Source organism: Patella vulgata, chromosome 3 (assembly GCF_932274485.2).
Source record: "Patella vulgata chromosome 3, xgPatVulg1.2, whole genome shotgun sequence".
Taxonomy (NCBI): domain Eukaryota; kingdom Metazoa; phylum Mollusca; class Gastropoda; family Patellidae; genus Patella; species Patella vulgata.
Genome location: NC_065881.2, coordinates 40,326,598 through 40,341,103, shown reverse-complemented (window position 1 = coordinate 40,341,103; position 14,506 = coordinate 40,326,598). Strand labels below are relative to the sequence as shown.

General features: G+C 35.2%; 1 protein-coding gene across 1 annotated transcript in view; it reads right to left on the bottom strand.

The window, feature by feature from the left end:
• Positions 1–14,506, bottom strand: part of LOC126814551 (phagosome assembly factor 1) — a 67,638-nt gene that overhangs the window by 34,147 nt on the left and 18,985 nt on the right. The window contains exon 2 of the mRNA XM_050539784.2: positions 8,462–8,544. Coding sequence (XP_050395741.1) covers positions 8,462–8,544 — 83 coding nt within the window. The remainder of the gene's footprint in view (positions 1–8,461; positions 8,545–14,506) is intronic.

Below are 14,506 nucleotides of genomic sequence, written 5' to 3'. Positions count from 1 at the left end.
AAGGGCCATAACTCAAGCAATAATTATCAGAAATTGTTAATAAAGTTCATTGTTAATAAAAATCAAAAGGGTTTGTTGTTTCTGGACTATAAACATTATGCATATCAGATGATAACTTTAGTTTCTAGAGCATCCACAAGATTTTTCAAAGAAATCAAGGGCCATAACTCAGGCAGTAATTATTGGAAATCATTTGTCTCATGACCTTAAACACTTGTGTATAAATATAAAGTCCATCGGATATTAACTTTAGCTTCTAGATATTTCAAAGTGATCAAAGGCCATAACACTAGCAGTAATTTTTGAAAATCGTTGAAAATCAATAGGATTCTTTGTCTCATGTGTATAAATCTTAAGTCAATGGGATATTAACTTTAGCCTCTAAAGTGTTCACAAGATTTTTCAAAGAGGTCAAGGGCCATAACATCAGCATTAATTATCAGAAATCGTTAAAAATCCATAGGCTTCTTCGTCTCATGACCTTAAACACTGTGTATAAATTTAAAGTCCTTCGGATATTAACTTTAGCTTCTAGATATTTGAAAGTAATCAAAGGCCATAACTCTGACAGTAACTTTTTGGAAATCGTTGAAAATCAATAGGATTCTTTGTCTCATGTGTATAAATCTAAAGTCAATGGGATATTAACTTTAGCCTCTAGAGTGTCCACAAGATTTTTCAAAGAGGTCAAGGGCCATAACATCAGCATTAATTATCGGAAATCGTTAAAAATCAATAGGCTTCTTCATCTCATGACCTTAAACACTGTGTATAAATTTAAAGTCAATAGCATATTAACTTTAGCATCTAAAGGGTCAACAAGCAATTGTGGATGCCGGACCGATGGGGGTGGGGGGGAGAGAGGTTATTTTGGGACTAACATATGGTTCAACTTTAGTTCAATAATTCCTTTGCGGGAATCAGTCTTTAGCAGTGGGAGGAAACCGAAGGACCTGGAGAAAACCCACAAGTTTGGACAGGCACCCCTACTCCTTGTCACGTACAACCAGGGAATCAAAACCACGCCAGTTGACTCAATGACAGACCTTATGATACAACACGCGTGCCCTAATCATTCGGCCATCCCCCACCCCATACAAGACGGACAAGGGCGATGACAATATATGGTCATATATAAACATTACAAAAAAAAGGCATTTATTTATAGAAATATCCCCAATGTAATAACTTTACTTGAGCCAAGGTGGCTCAGTCAATAAGGTGCTGCTGACTAAACAAGAGGTCCCACAATTTGTGTACAGGTGCCACCTCCTGACAAAAGAGATTCAGTCTTGAGAAATCCTAAAAGTTCTTCTTGGCAGGATTAAAAGGGCCCTTTAAACTCAAGACATTCTGGTAGTGAATTCAGCATCCTGACCATAGATGTAAAATATATTGGCATTGATTTTATGCTTCTTCGTTGTGACACAGAATGTACATAGAATTAGCATCTATTTATACTATAATATCTGAGTGGTATTATTACCAGATAGACTATACTATACATACATCTTCAATAGAAGGCTTGATCTGGCTTTAACTACGTACATCTTATCAAGGCCTTCACGTAATACCCTGCATATTTCGGCACTAATTTCGATTGGGTTTCTGTGGAGGTCGCTATGTCACAACCTCTGATTGGACGCTACTGTTCACATGTCTGTAGATAACGTAGCTATAAGTTCGGGAATTGTGAAGTAATCTAGCAACATCCAGATGTTGTAAAACTTGCATTCGTTGCTTCGGGAACATGCTCTTCATACATCTTGAAGGAGCGAGATTCCCCAATGTCACAAGACACCATAAATATGTAAATCATATTTTAAATATTAAGCTGTTCGTAAATGATCGATAGAATTGCTTAATATAACTGGGCTACGTAATTCATTTAAGGTATTATATTCTTCAATTGTATGAGTGATGACGATTTTTTGTCAAGTATATACACGTAGATTATAGACATGTTTAACCAGTCACTTATACAACTTGGAATTGGCCAACAACACGTAGAAAGTAGTGACTGAAGGTTTTTATTTCTTTAAAAAAAATAAATCACAGAGTTTCAGATAGTTGGGATAAAGGTTTGTAAGGGTCTTTCAACCGAATTAACCAATTCTATTTACTAAAATCAATCTGGGATGATTCTTTTTTTAAAAAAAAAACTAAACATGTGCCTTTATTATACATATCCACTGCAATGTTTGTGTGACATCTAACAAAGCATAAATTTCACCACACTCCTGCCTACAGGTATATGTCTACCTTATCTTTTGCTGGTCACACTCAATACAGATTAAGACACACGACTTTAATTTCACATATCATCCCACATGTGTTGCTCTATCACGATCTCACCTGGCATCTAATCTTTTTTTTAATTACTCACACCATACAATTTACCACAAGATTATAATCCATTAACAACTCACTCTCCATGGGATTTAAAATGACTAGACCGCTGATTTGGATAAACAAGAGGTTGCCAAGCAAGATACACCCACATTTTACAAGAGATGGACAGACAACAAGCTAAAAGATAGGTTGCCAGGCAACGAAACATACGCCCACAGCAGCTAAATCGTCCGGGCAGTCAACAAGAGTTGTCGCATATTTTTACTTTTTTCAGTAATGAAACATTTATAATACATTAAAATCTGATTAAGAGTAACAACTCATTAAGTAATTATCAGAAAACCATTAGAATTTGTTTGGTTTTTATAAAGTTCTGCCCCATGCTAACGTTTAGTATACAAAACTTTTAACATCATGGATTTAGCTGTTCAAGTCATAAAAATTCATTGAAAATCTCAAGACCTTAAACTCTGTGTATCAATCTGAAGTCAATCGGATGATAACTTTAGCCTCTAGAGCATCACAAGATTTTTCAAAGTGATCAAGGGCCATATCGGAAATCGCTGAAAATCAATAGGCTTCTTTGTCTAATGACCTTAAACACTGTGTATAAATTTAAAGTCAATCGGATATTAACTTTGGCCTCTAGAGCATCCACAAGATTTTTTTAAGTGATCAAGGGCTGTAACTCTGGCAGTAATTATTGGAAATCGCTGAAATTCAATAGGCTTCTTTGTCCCATGACCTTAAACACTGTGTATAAATTTAAAGTCAATCGGATATTTACTTTAGCCTCTAGAGCGTCCACAAGATTTTTTAAAGTGATCAAGGGCCATAACTCTGGCAGTAATTATCGGAAATGGCTGAAAATCAATAGGCTTCTTCGTCTCATCACCTTAAACACTGTGTATAAATTTAAAGTCAATTGGATATTAACTTTAGCCTCTAGAGCGTCCACAAGCAATCGTGGACGCCAGACCGACCGACGGGGGGCGACGACAATATATGACCACATTTCAATGTGGGCGTATAAAGAGAGGTGGTCATAATCTAGGAAATTACATATGCGTGAATACTGAAAGGAACCGAGATCTTTGGGATACAACCATATATTTTAAGTTTCATCAAAATCTGATAAAGATAGGTTGCCAGGCAATGAAACATACGCCCACAGCAGCTAAATCGTCCGGGCAGTCAACAAGAGTTGTCACATATTTTTAATTTTCGGTAATGAAACATTTATAATACACTAAAATCTGATTATAAATTTAAAGTCAATTGGATATTAACTTTGGCCTCTTGAGCGTCCACAAGATTTTTCAAAGTGATCAAGGCCCATAACTCTAGCAGTAATTATTGGAAATCGCTGAAAATCAAAAGGCTTCTTCGTCTCATGACCTTAAACACTGTGTATAAATTTCAAGTCAATCGGATATTAACTTTGACCTCTACAGCGTCCACAAGATTTTTCAAAGTGATTAAGGGCCATAACTCTGGCAGTAATAATCGGAAATCGCTGAAAATCAATAGGCTTCTTTGTCTCATGACCTTAAACACTGTGTATAAATTTAAAGTCAATCGGATATTAACTTTGACCTGTACAGCGTCCACAAGATTTTTCAAAGTGATTAAGGGCCATAACTCTGGCAGTAATAATCGGAAATCGCTGAAAATCAATAGGTTTCTTCATCTCATGACCTTAAACACTGTGTATGAATTTAAAGCCAATCGGATATTAACTTTGGCCTCTAGAGCGTCTACAAGATTTTTTGAAGTGAACAAGGGCCATAACTCTGGCAGTAATTATTGGAAATTGCTAAAAATCTATAGGCTTCTTCGTCTCATGACCTTAAACACTGTGTATAAATTTAAAGTCAATCGGATATTAACTTTGGCCTCTAGAGCGTCCACAAGATTTTTCAAAGTGATCAAGTGCCATAACTCTGGCAGTAATTATCAGAAATTGCTAAAAATCTATAGGCTTCTTCGTCTCAAGACCTTAAACACTGTGTATAAATTTAAAGTCAATCGGATATTAACTTTAGCCTCTAGAGCGTCCACAAGCAATTGTGGACGCCGGACAGACAGACCGCCAGACGGACGGACGGACGGACGGGGGCGACGACAATATACGACCACATTTAAATGTGGGCGTATAAAAATTGTGACCTCTATAGGATCCAAAACCATGATATTATATAGTCTTACACTATTTGTGAGGAGGTTCCACAAGCTAAAAACGCAATTTTTCGTACAATCAGGGGACCATAATCCATGAAGTTACAGTCCGATATGCATGAATATTGAAAGGAACCAAGATCTCTGGGATATAAAGATATGTTTTAAGTTTCATCAAAATCGGATAAAAACTGTGACCTCTAGAGTGTCCATAAGCTAAAAATTTGAATTTTCGTACAATCAAGGGACATAAACGAATAACACACTATTTATGGATAACAATAACAATATAATACCTGTCCTTTCATCTTTTATTATTACTTTCATCTATAACTAATTACAAATACATATATTTATTTATTATGTTTTTACTGTCAGGACCTATTGCTCATGGCTCATTATACCTGTTAATAATTGTTTGATCCTTTATTCCTGTGCTTAACTATACCAATTTTTTATTTAACGGCTTGGGACAGTTACTCATGCTTGCTGATTATGCATCCCATTGGAGGGTTTCCACTGCTCTTGTATATATATAACCATATTTTATTCATTTTATTTATTTGTGTTATATGCTTGATAACGACTTGTGAAATCTTGTTGAAACGTCGCAGAGAAATAATTATTAAATGCCATTTAAAGAATAAATCAAGGGACATGATAAATGAAAATATACGTCCATATGAAAATGTAGGCGTATAAAAATAAAAGTATCGATTTAATTACATTTAATGTGTTGATTTGTTTTGTGAGTTGGGTATTTGTACATAGTTGAGATATGACTGATATGTATGTTTGGCTTCTCCTGAAAAAGATGCATAGATTTATAAATCTGACAAATTGTTATATTTAAAGTTAAAGATAAAATATTATGAGAGAAGTCAATACAACAAGTCAAATGTGAGGCTGATGTCCCCTGTCTTAATCCAGCAAGAGCATCTCTAACCCTGCAATATACGTCCCCATTCCTGCTTTGATTGATATGGTACTTTTTAAAATGAAGAGAATGAAATATGAAATGGCTGTAATATGACAAGAGGCAAAGAAGGCTAGGCGTTGGGTTTGTTTTGCCAAATTTACAGACAAAATATTAACAAAAGATAGGTTGACAGGCAACAAAACATATACCCCAGCAGCTAAATCGTCAGAGCTGTCGACAAGAGTTGTCGCAAATTTTTACCTTTGTAGGTAATTGGGGACCTTTACAAGATAGTTCCATACAGATAAGATTATAATTTTTGGCGTTTGAGGGTTTACAAGGTTCTACAAACTGAAATTGTCGAAATTTGACAGGCTTTAAATAATGCATATAAATTTTATACAGATTGGATGATCACTTTTGTCATTCAAATGTTCACAAGGTTCACAAAGTAAAACAAGGGCCATAACTCTAGAAATTATTGACGGAAATTGCTGAAATTCAATAGACCCCTGTTTCACAAATTTAAATGATGCATATAAATTCCATACATATCGGATGATAACTTTCATTAATCGAGCAATAACAAGGTTGAACAAAGTGAAACAAGGGCCATAAATCTAGAAGTAATTATTGTAAATTGCTGAAATTCAATAGGCTTCGTGGTTTCACTAATTTAAAATTCACAAAGATTGGATGATAACTTTTGGCGTTGGAGCGTTCACAAGGTTCAATAAAGTGAAACAAGCCATAATTCTAGACGTAATGAACGGAAATTGCTGAAATTCAATAGGATTGTTCTTTTTACTAACTTAAATGGCACATATAAATTTCATACAGATTGGCAGACAACTTTAGAGGTTAGAACGTTCACAAATTGAAACAAGGGCCATAACTCTAAAAGTACTACACGGAAATTGAAGTCTAAAGGCACTAAAGGCCAAAATTGGACGTGGCTCTGCCCCTGGGGGTCGGGGCATTCACCAAGATCAATAGTTGACGCCCTTAGGCTATAAGGAATACATATGCCAAGTACCAAGTTGATCCATTCAGAATTGCGGCCTGTAAACGAGAAATGAAATGAAATGAAATTATAACGTCCTACTGTTTTGCTCCTAAACTAGGTTAATGAAGACGGGCATACGCCATACAATGTGCTATGAGGGAAATTTTGCCCGGGCAGCGGCGCTACAGCCTACTCTTATATCGAATTCCAACTGCCAGGGGGCCTTTTACGTGCACGCCAATTTGTACAAGGGACCTCGGTTCCCATCCGAATAACTAGACAACTGTCCTTGTCAGGCCCTCCGTCCTGCATCACTGACAAGGGGAAACCATGCCGGAAAATCTGGATGAACTTTCTCGGCCAATGCAGGGATCGAACACCCGACCTCCAGGCTAGCGAGCCAGCGTCTTACCCACTTAGCCACGCGATCCCCCTGTAAACGATAAACACAAATATTGGGCGTGGGTCTGCTCCTGGTGGTCGGGACATGCAGTTGTCGTCCTTAGGCTATAAGGAATATATATCTCAAGTTCAAAGATGATCCATTAAGAATCGTGGCCTGTAGGCAACACACAAAGACACAAAGAAAAAATGGGTGTGGCTCTGCCCCTGGGGGTTAGGCAATCACCAAAAAACAATAGGGGTCATCCTTAGGGTATAAGGAATGCATGTAGGTATACAAAGTTTCAAAAGGATCTGTTAAGAATTGTGGCCTGTAGGTGAAACACAAGACAAATAAATACAAGAAATGGGCATGGCTCTGCCACTGGGGGACGGGCATGCATCAAAAACAATAGGGATCATCCTTAGGATATAACTTATAAGGAATTCATATGAAAATTTTTCAAGATGGTCGATTAAGAATTGTGGCATGTAGGCGACACAGACACACAAAAAGAAAATGGGCGTGGCTCTGCCCCTGGGAGTTGGGTATGCCCCCCAAACGATAGGATCGATAGGGATGTTTCTTGGGGTACAAAGAATAGGTATGCAAAGTTTCCAGATGATACGTTAAGAAATGCGGCCTGTTGACGACAAACAAACAAATACAAGAAATGGGCATGGCTCTGCCCCTGGGGGTCGAGCATGCACCAAAAACAATAGGGACCATCCTTAGGGTATAAGGGAGGAATAAGTATGTAAAGTTTCAAGGCGATCAGTTAAGAATTGCGGCCTGTAAGCGAACCACAGACACACACACACACATACAAGGGTGACAAATTATACATGTGGAGGTATAAAAATAACACATTATCTTTTTGTAAAGCATCAAGCAATTAATCTGCTTATCTAGATTCATACAATGTTGGCATATAAATTCCAAGCAATTTAGGATCTGCATAAAAAATCTGAATTTCGATAGGTTTCTTCTTTAAGACCAGCCAAACAAGCACTGTAGGTTGAAAAAATAATGATCACAAAATCCAGAGTATTTACATTTTATTGTTGACAGGGGCAGTGATTCTGCAAAAAAATGCTTCACAAATCTGAAATTCAATAGGATTATTAGGATTCCTCCCAGCATGGTTGAAAGAAAAAAAAAATCCTCAAAACTGTAGATACTTTACAAGGTTTCTGTGATAGAGGCAGTAATATAAATCTGTGCACAATCCTTGCACCACTCTGCATTTCCATAGGTTTCATACTAAAGACTAGCCAAACAATCAAAGCAAGTTTAAAATAATAAATCTCAAAAACTCTAACCTGAAGGGTGCTTACAAGAATTCTTGACAGACGGACAGGGTCGAATAAAAAACAGTTAAAATAGTGTACATTGCAAAGATTTTTTGCAACTTAGGATAAAAAGTCCAGTACGGTTTGTCTAAAATTTTGGTAGTGTAAATGGAAACTGAGCCGGTACATATTATATAAGCATGTGTAATAATTACTATATTAATCATGGCCATTAAAATTAACAGCTTTTTGAGTTTTATCATGTCCAGATCTGGACATGCTCAGGCCAAATATAAATGGGCATTTCATTTTTCAAATAACAAAAAGCTAACCTGGTCACTGTACCATACTTGAACACCTTTGATTGCACGGTCTTGTCTTTTTAAAATGTTCACAGCTTGATAAAAAGGCATGCCTGAAAAAAAAAACATTTAAAAAATATTAAAATTAAAAATAATGTCCGAGCGGCATTTAATGAAAATGACAATTTGAATAATGCTGTGAACATTTAAATAATGCTTCAGTCTAAAAGTTATACAATAAATTAAACAATATGTACCGCATACTCCTCATAGTGTTTCACTTGATAAATCCACAATATTTCCGTAAAAATGCATTGATAAGCGCAGAGTGTAATCTGCGCACGCGGGCTTCAATCTGCGCGAGGGGTGAAGATTGTGCCTAACACATAAATTTTGAGTCTAACAAGTACACCTATACTCTACTGGCTAATCTAATAACTTGCTTCAGGAGTTCAGGTGTATTTTTTTTCTACTTTCTACCAGGGGATGTACATGTATGTACGTAGTCACAGTTGTCATTTTAATTTGTTGCTGGTCAGTTGATTGGTTGTTACTGGTCAGTTGATTGGTTGTTACTGCAAAAGATGCATCTCTCCCTGTACAGCTAATTTTTCTCATGTACAAGACCTTATATGATGATTAGAAGGACTGTAAAATGTATGCCAGAACTTGTTGATGAAAATTCACCGAAAACAGTACTTTTGTTAAAACTCGCTGATTACTTCCTGAAAATGTTATTTTAAACTGAAAATGTTATTTTAAACCGATTTTAAGAGTCTCAGAAATAAAAGTCTGTGTACGTATAAAATTAAAACGCCAAAATCTAGGGTAACAGTGTATTTACCTTCTCTCAAAATTTCAGCTCAAAATATTGAGTCGTTTGGACGTGAACGTCAAAACCGCTTATCTGGACACGTAAACCTTTTAAGATTTCGGGTCAATTTTTTCGTTTTGTGACCTGATAATCTATGACCGTTCCTTAGAGATCTATACAGTGCATGACCCAAGTGCTGTACTTGACAACGAAAGGTAATTTTCAGCTACACATTATTTTTAAAAAAATAAAAGTCTGGTTTTATCCAGACACCATAAAATACACTATACAGCTTGGGACACCGGTCTCCATTTCCAGATGAAAACTGACAGGTTTAAGTTGTTTGAAAACGTATCACGTATATATTGAGTTAGTTGCTTGGCTCTAAGGTAGAGGCTTTTAAAAGCTTTTAACACAAAATTTAGCAGTTTTATTATTGACTTTCAGTTAAGCTGGTTTAAAAACCAAACCAAGTCAATCATTCAGCTGCACAAAAGAGATAGGGCAAACAAACCAGTTTAAAAGGATTTATTACTCAAGCTGGCTTATAATGTTTCCACTTAAGACAGTTGGCATTTCAGATGTAGCCATATAAACAGCATACTATTCCAAATATTTATTTGCACACAATCTTTTATTCAATTTGTTTTACACCATGTAAAGCATCTAATTCTGTTGTGTTGAAACACAAACTACATGAGCATATAAAATGGAAATAAGATGACATGAATATGATGATTATCTTGTCTATTACAAATTGTCAGTCAACATTTCCTATAACTCCTCTGAATATTTCTGATTTAAAATGATTGACTTCAGACCCAAAACTTTGAACATGTAATGAATGCAGGTGTGGTAGCTTATGACAAATAATTAGAAGATACCCTGTTACTTTCATGTACTAATTTCTTTGAAAACTAAATCACAACCTTTTGTTCTTTAAATAAAAGGTCACATGAAATTAATTCCCCTTTCCACCCGACAATGAATTGAGCTGTGCCATTTCAAACTATAATCAATTTGTTTTTATAGCGGAAATGATAAAAGATATAAGTTTATTAACTGTAAAATGTAGTATTAATGTTACCACATCAGACAACAAAGGTTGACATCGGGTAACACCAGAGTTGTGTGTCATATAATTCATGCTCTCATTGTCAGAAAAGACTTTGAAGATCAAAAGAGAATATACAATGAGGTAAAATATCATTTATTTTTTTAATTATTCCAGAAACTGTCGACATTTCATGACCAGCCTTTAACATATCAATGAGAGACCCTGATAAAGGTGACATAATGAGAATTGAAGATTAAAGCATTGCATGTCCCTTGGTTTCTGGACCATGGCTAACGATGCTACCAGCAGATGTTCAGAGGAATAAAAGAGTTGTCCATTTCTGAGGTTATCTTCTCATCTTATATCTAAGATAAATGAAATTTTCAAGTTCTTGCGATATCCATTCACAAATCAGAAGTTGAAACAGGAATTCATTGTGTCATTGTGAACGATAACATCCACTTCAAATCATCAATCATAACAAAAATTTAATCAGGTTATTATATACGATGTGACCAAGAAACGTTTACGGTCCAGTGGATACCAATTCATATTCATGCGTTCCAAATCTAGAGTGCCATTCACAATCCCACCCCAAAATGATTTGTACATATTTTGGTTGTAATAAATGTAGACTACAATTCAATTTACATCATTCGATTTATACAAGGCTGAATGTTAAAGCTGATATCGATTCAAAACATTTCAAATCCAGGGATATTGCCTCATCAACAAATTTATTTTTTCTATTTAAAAGTTCTGTTGAGGTTCTAAAAATAATTAAAAGTAACTATATAAACATAAAATAGACATTTGCATAAAATAATTACCAGTACACATTAGTCAGATTCAAATTAGGATATATCTTAATTTGAGATATATTGGAAAACTGAAACTGAATGTGTCTGCAGATTGTGTAAAATGCCTTCTTAAATTGATATTATATGCTATTCCTGTTAAACATATCGAAAAACTACAAAAATTGCAAAATTCTGCAGCTAGGCTTATATAGGTTAGTATATGTAATAAGCCAACGTCTTACTAAGCCACTGTGGCTCCTCACTTCTTGTAGAGAACATATTAATTACACCAGCCCTTTTTAATTTACACTGGGTCCCCGTGCAAGAGCTAAATCTGCCTATTGCAGGTCTTTCTTTAGGCCTGAAATGTTTTTTAATTTATTAATTAGAAATTAATTAACTGATCCAGGTCATAATCAACGCTCGATGGCATCAGATTTCTCCAATATTAAATAGACTACAACGGTTCAGGCATATTTTGATTTAATTCAAAAATGGTGGAGTGAGACTAAGCTTTGAACAACCAGTACAGTGGTTGAAATTATTGCACACGTCTTGTCAAACCTGCAAAGGCTAATATCTTCGCTTGCAATAGAGTAATTTGAATGAAATTTTCAAATGATTCATTTTACATTATTTATTTTCGAACTATTATAGCAGGAATGTACGGTGGCATGTTAGTGCCATACACTGATTTATACCTTTTTCTTGAAATTTACCTCATATGAGAAATCTCAATGAAAACTGTGATGAATAAAAAAACATTTTCTCCGCGGTGTAAACATTTTCTCCGCGGTGTAAACATTTTCTCTGCGGTGGAAACATTTTCTCCGCGGTGTAAATATTTTCCCCAATTTCAGACATTGTCTTATAATCCTTATGCAGTATAATTTTAAAACTTTCTTCGCATGTCGCATGGCCTACTCCGGAATGACGTCAAATGGGTTATTACGAGCGGAAAGTCACTCGGGGCCAAACACCGCTGTTCTCCATTGTTAACATAAAAACTAATGTAAATAAGTAACATTAGTAACAATGCGGACTAAACCGCGGAGAAAATGTTTACATTGTGGAGAAAATGTTTACACCACGGAGAAAATATTTACACCGCGGAGAAAATATTAACACCGCGGAGAAAATATTTACACAGCGGTGGAAAGGTTTTTCATGTCTTTTTTATTTATCACAGTTTTCACTGCGATTTCTCATATGAGGTAAATTTCACGAAAAAGGTATAAATCAATGTATGGCATTAACAGGCCACCGTAGGATTGGCTAGCTCTTTATCTAAATCTTACATAATGTATCTTTAATTATCTAATCTTTTAACTTTATTTTTATTCACCATCCCGAACTTTATGTCTTCTCAAGAACGTTTTCTTTTAAAGGAGCAAAAATCAAACCTTGCCTCCTGTGTAATCATGCTTTTTCCAATTGTGCACCAAACTTATAAAATAAACTCCCACATGGTACATGTATATAGGCAGTTGCGCAACACTCCCTGTTTTTAAACAAAAACTCACCTATTTATTCTTGCTTTTACATTATTTAACAGAGAGAGAGAAATGGGGTTTAATGTCCACTACGGTCCACTCGACACAAACTAAGTCATTTCGGGACTAACATGGTTTAATTTTATTTTAATAATTCGCTTGCGCGTAACGGTCTTTAACAATGGGAGGAAACCGGAGGACCTGGAGAAAACATTATTTAACATATTATAACTTTATTTACATGAAATGAAATGAAGTTTAACGTCCTACTGTTCTAGTCTGACTGGGCTAATGAAGATGGGCATACACCATACAGTTTGCTATGAGAGAAATTTTGCCCGGGCAGCGGCACTATGGCCTGTTCTTATATCGAATCTCAATTGCCAAGGGATCATTTTACGTGCACACCTATGTATAAATGGGACATCGTTTTTCCGACCCATCTGAACGACTAGACAGCTGTCCCTGTTGTGTTAGGCCTCCATCCTGCACCACTGACAAGGGGAAACCACGTCGGAAAATCCTGATGAACTTTTTCGGCTAAGAAAAATCGTAATGCTTGTGAAAAGAAAACACTATATAACGTGGTATCTGGTATGTTACTATAAATTGACGGGTATTTCACTACTTCAAAACTAAATTTGTCCGTTTTGTCGAAAACACTGACATTATATTTATTGTTAATTATATTGATGTCCAGGTCAAGAACAGATGCATTTATAGTGCTGGAATTTTCTTTATTTAATATTAGTTCAGAGGGATATATTTCACTTTTATATTTATTGAAATTTACATTATCATTGATCGGTGTTATTTCATCAATGTATCGGAAGATATAGTTTAGACTTTTAGCTACTTAGTAATCTGTTTTTCTTTTATGGTCTTGAAAGCAAGATCCCCAACCTCCAACATGGCATTGTCAATGAGGAAATGTATGATCTTTTGAAATTTTTCCATATCAAAAACTAGAGAGTCGGCATTGCGACGTTTTATAATCATTTAGCATCTCCTGAGTAAATGGCTATCAAGTTTCTGCCTTTCCCGAAAGCTCCATTAAAGGTTTTATCTACAAACCAATCCAAATTATCTTTAAGATCTGCATGTTGAGGCATAGTATACAAAGTAGAATAATCGAACGTTTCTATTGTTTTTGCATTAACTGTTTTATTTATTTATCTAAAGTATCTAGTATCTACTATAGGTTTATTTTTATCAATCATGAAAAAAACTATTAATTCCAGTATAGGATATTATGTATCTGAATTTGACTGGGTTTTTATGGAATTTAGGTATAGAATAAATGTAAGGTAGTGTATCTTTTTTCACATTGTCTTTAATATCATTACTCCTGTTAAAAGTATATTGATTATGTAAAATATCTGGTTTAGTTAAATCCGTAATGCATTTATAAGTGTCATTATTGGTATTGGGCCAGAGTCCAACTTCAGTAAGAATATTTCTAATAGTATTTTTTACAGATAAAGGCAATATTATTGCGGGCCTTATCGACAGGCATTAAAACAAAACTCTCTTGAAGAGTAATAAGACATTCAACTGCGGATGTATTATTTAGGACTTCAGGTGGCGGGTGTCTTTGGTTAAGTTTTATATATTTGATTCTCTTTGACAAGAGATCAAAAACAGTGTTTTTCCATTCTCCAAAAGATTCTAAAGGTGCACAAAATTTATCAGACCAAGCTACTATACATTTCCTGATTTGAGATTTTAGATTATTATGTAACTTTTTGAAATTAGTTTTACTTGGTTGTTCTCGAAATTGTGGTCTAAAGCCAAAAAGTTTTTTAAGATTTTTATGTTCAACAATACCGAAGTTTCCTGTCAGTATATGGTCATGAAAATTGTCTTTAAAGGAGAGTTGGCGCATTGACATGTGGTATTATCGTAATTGTC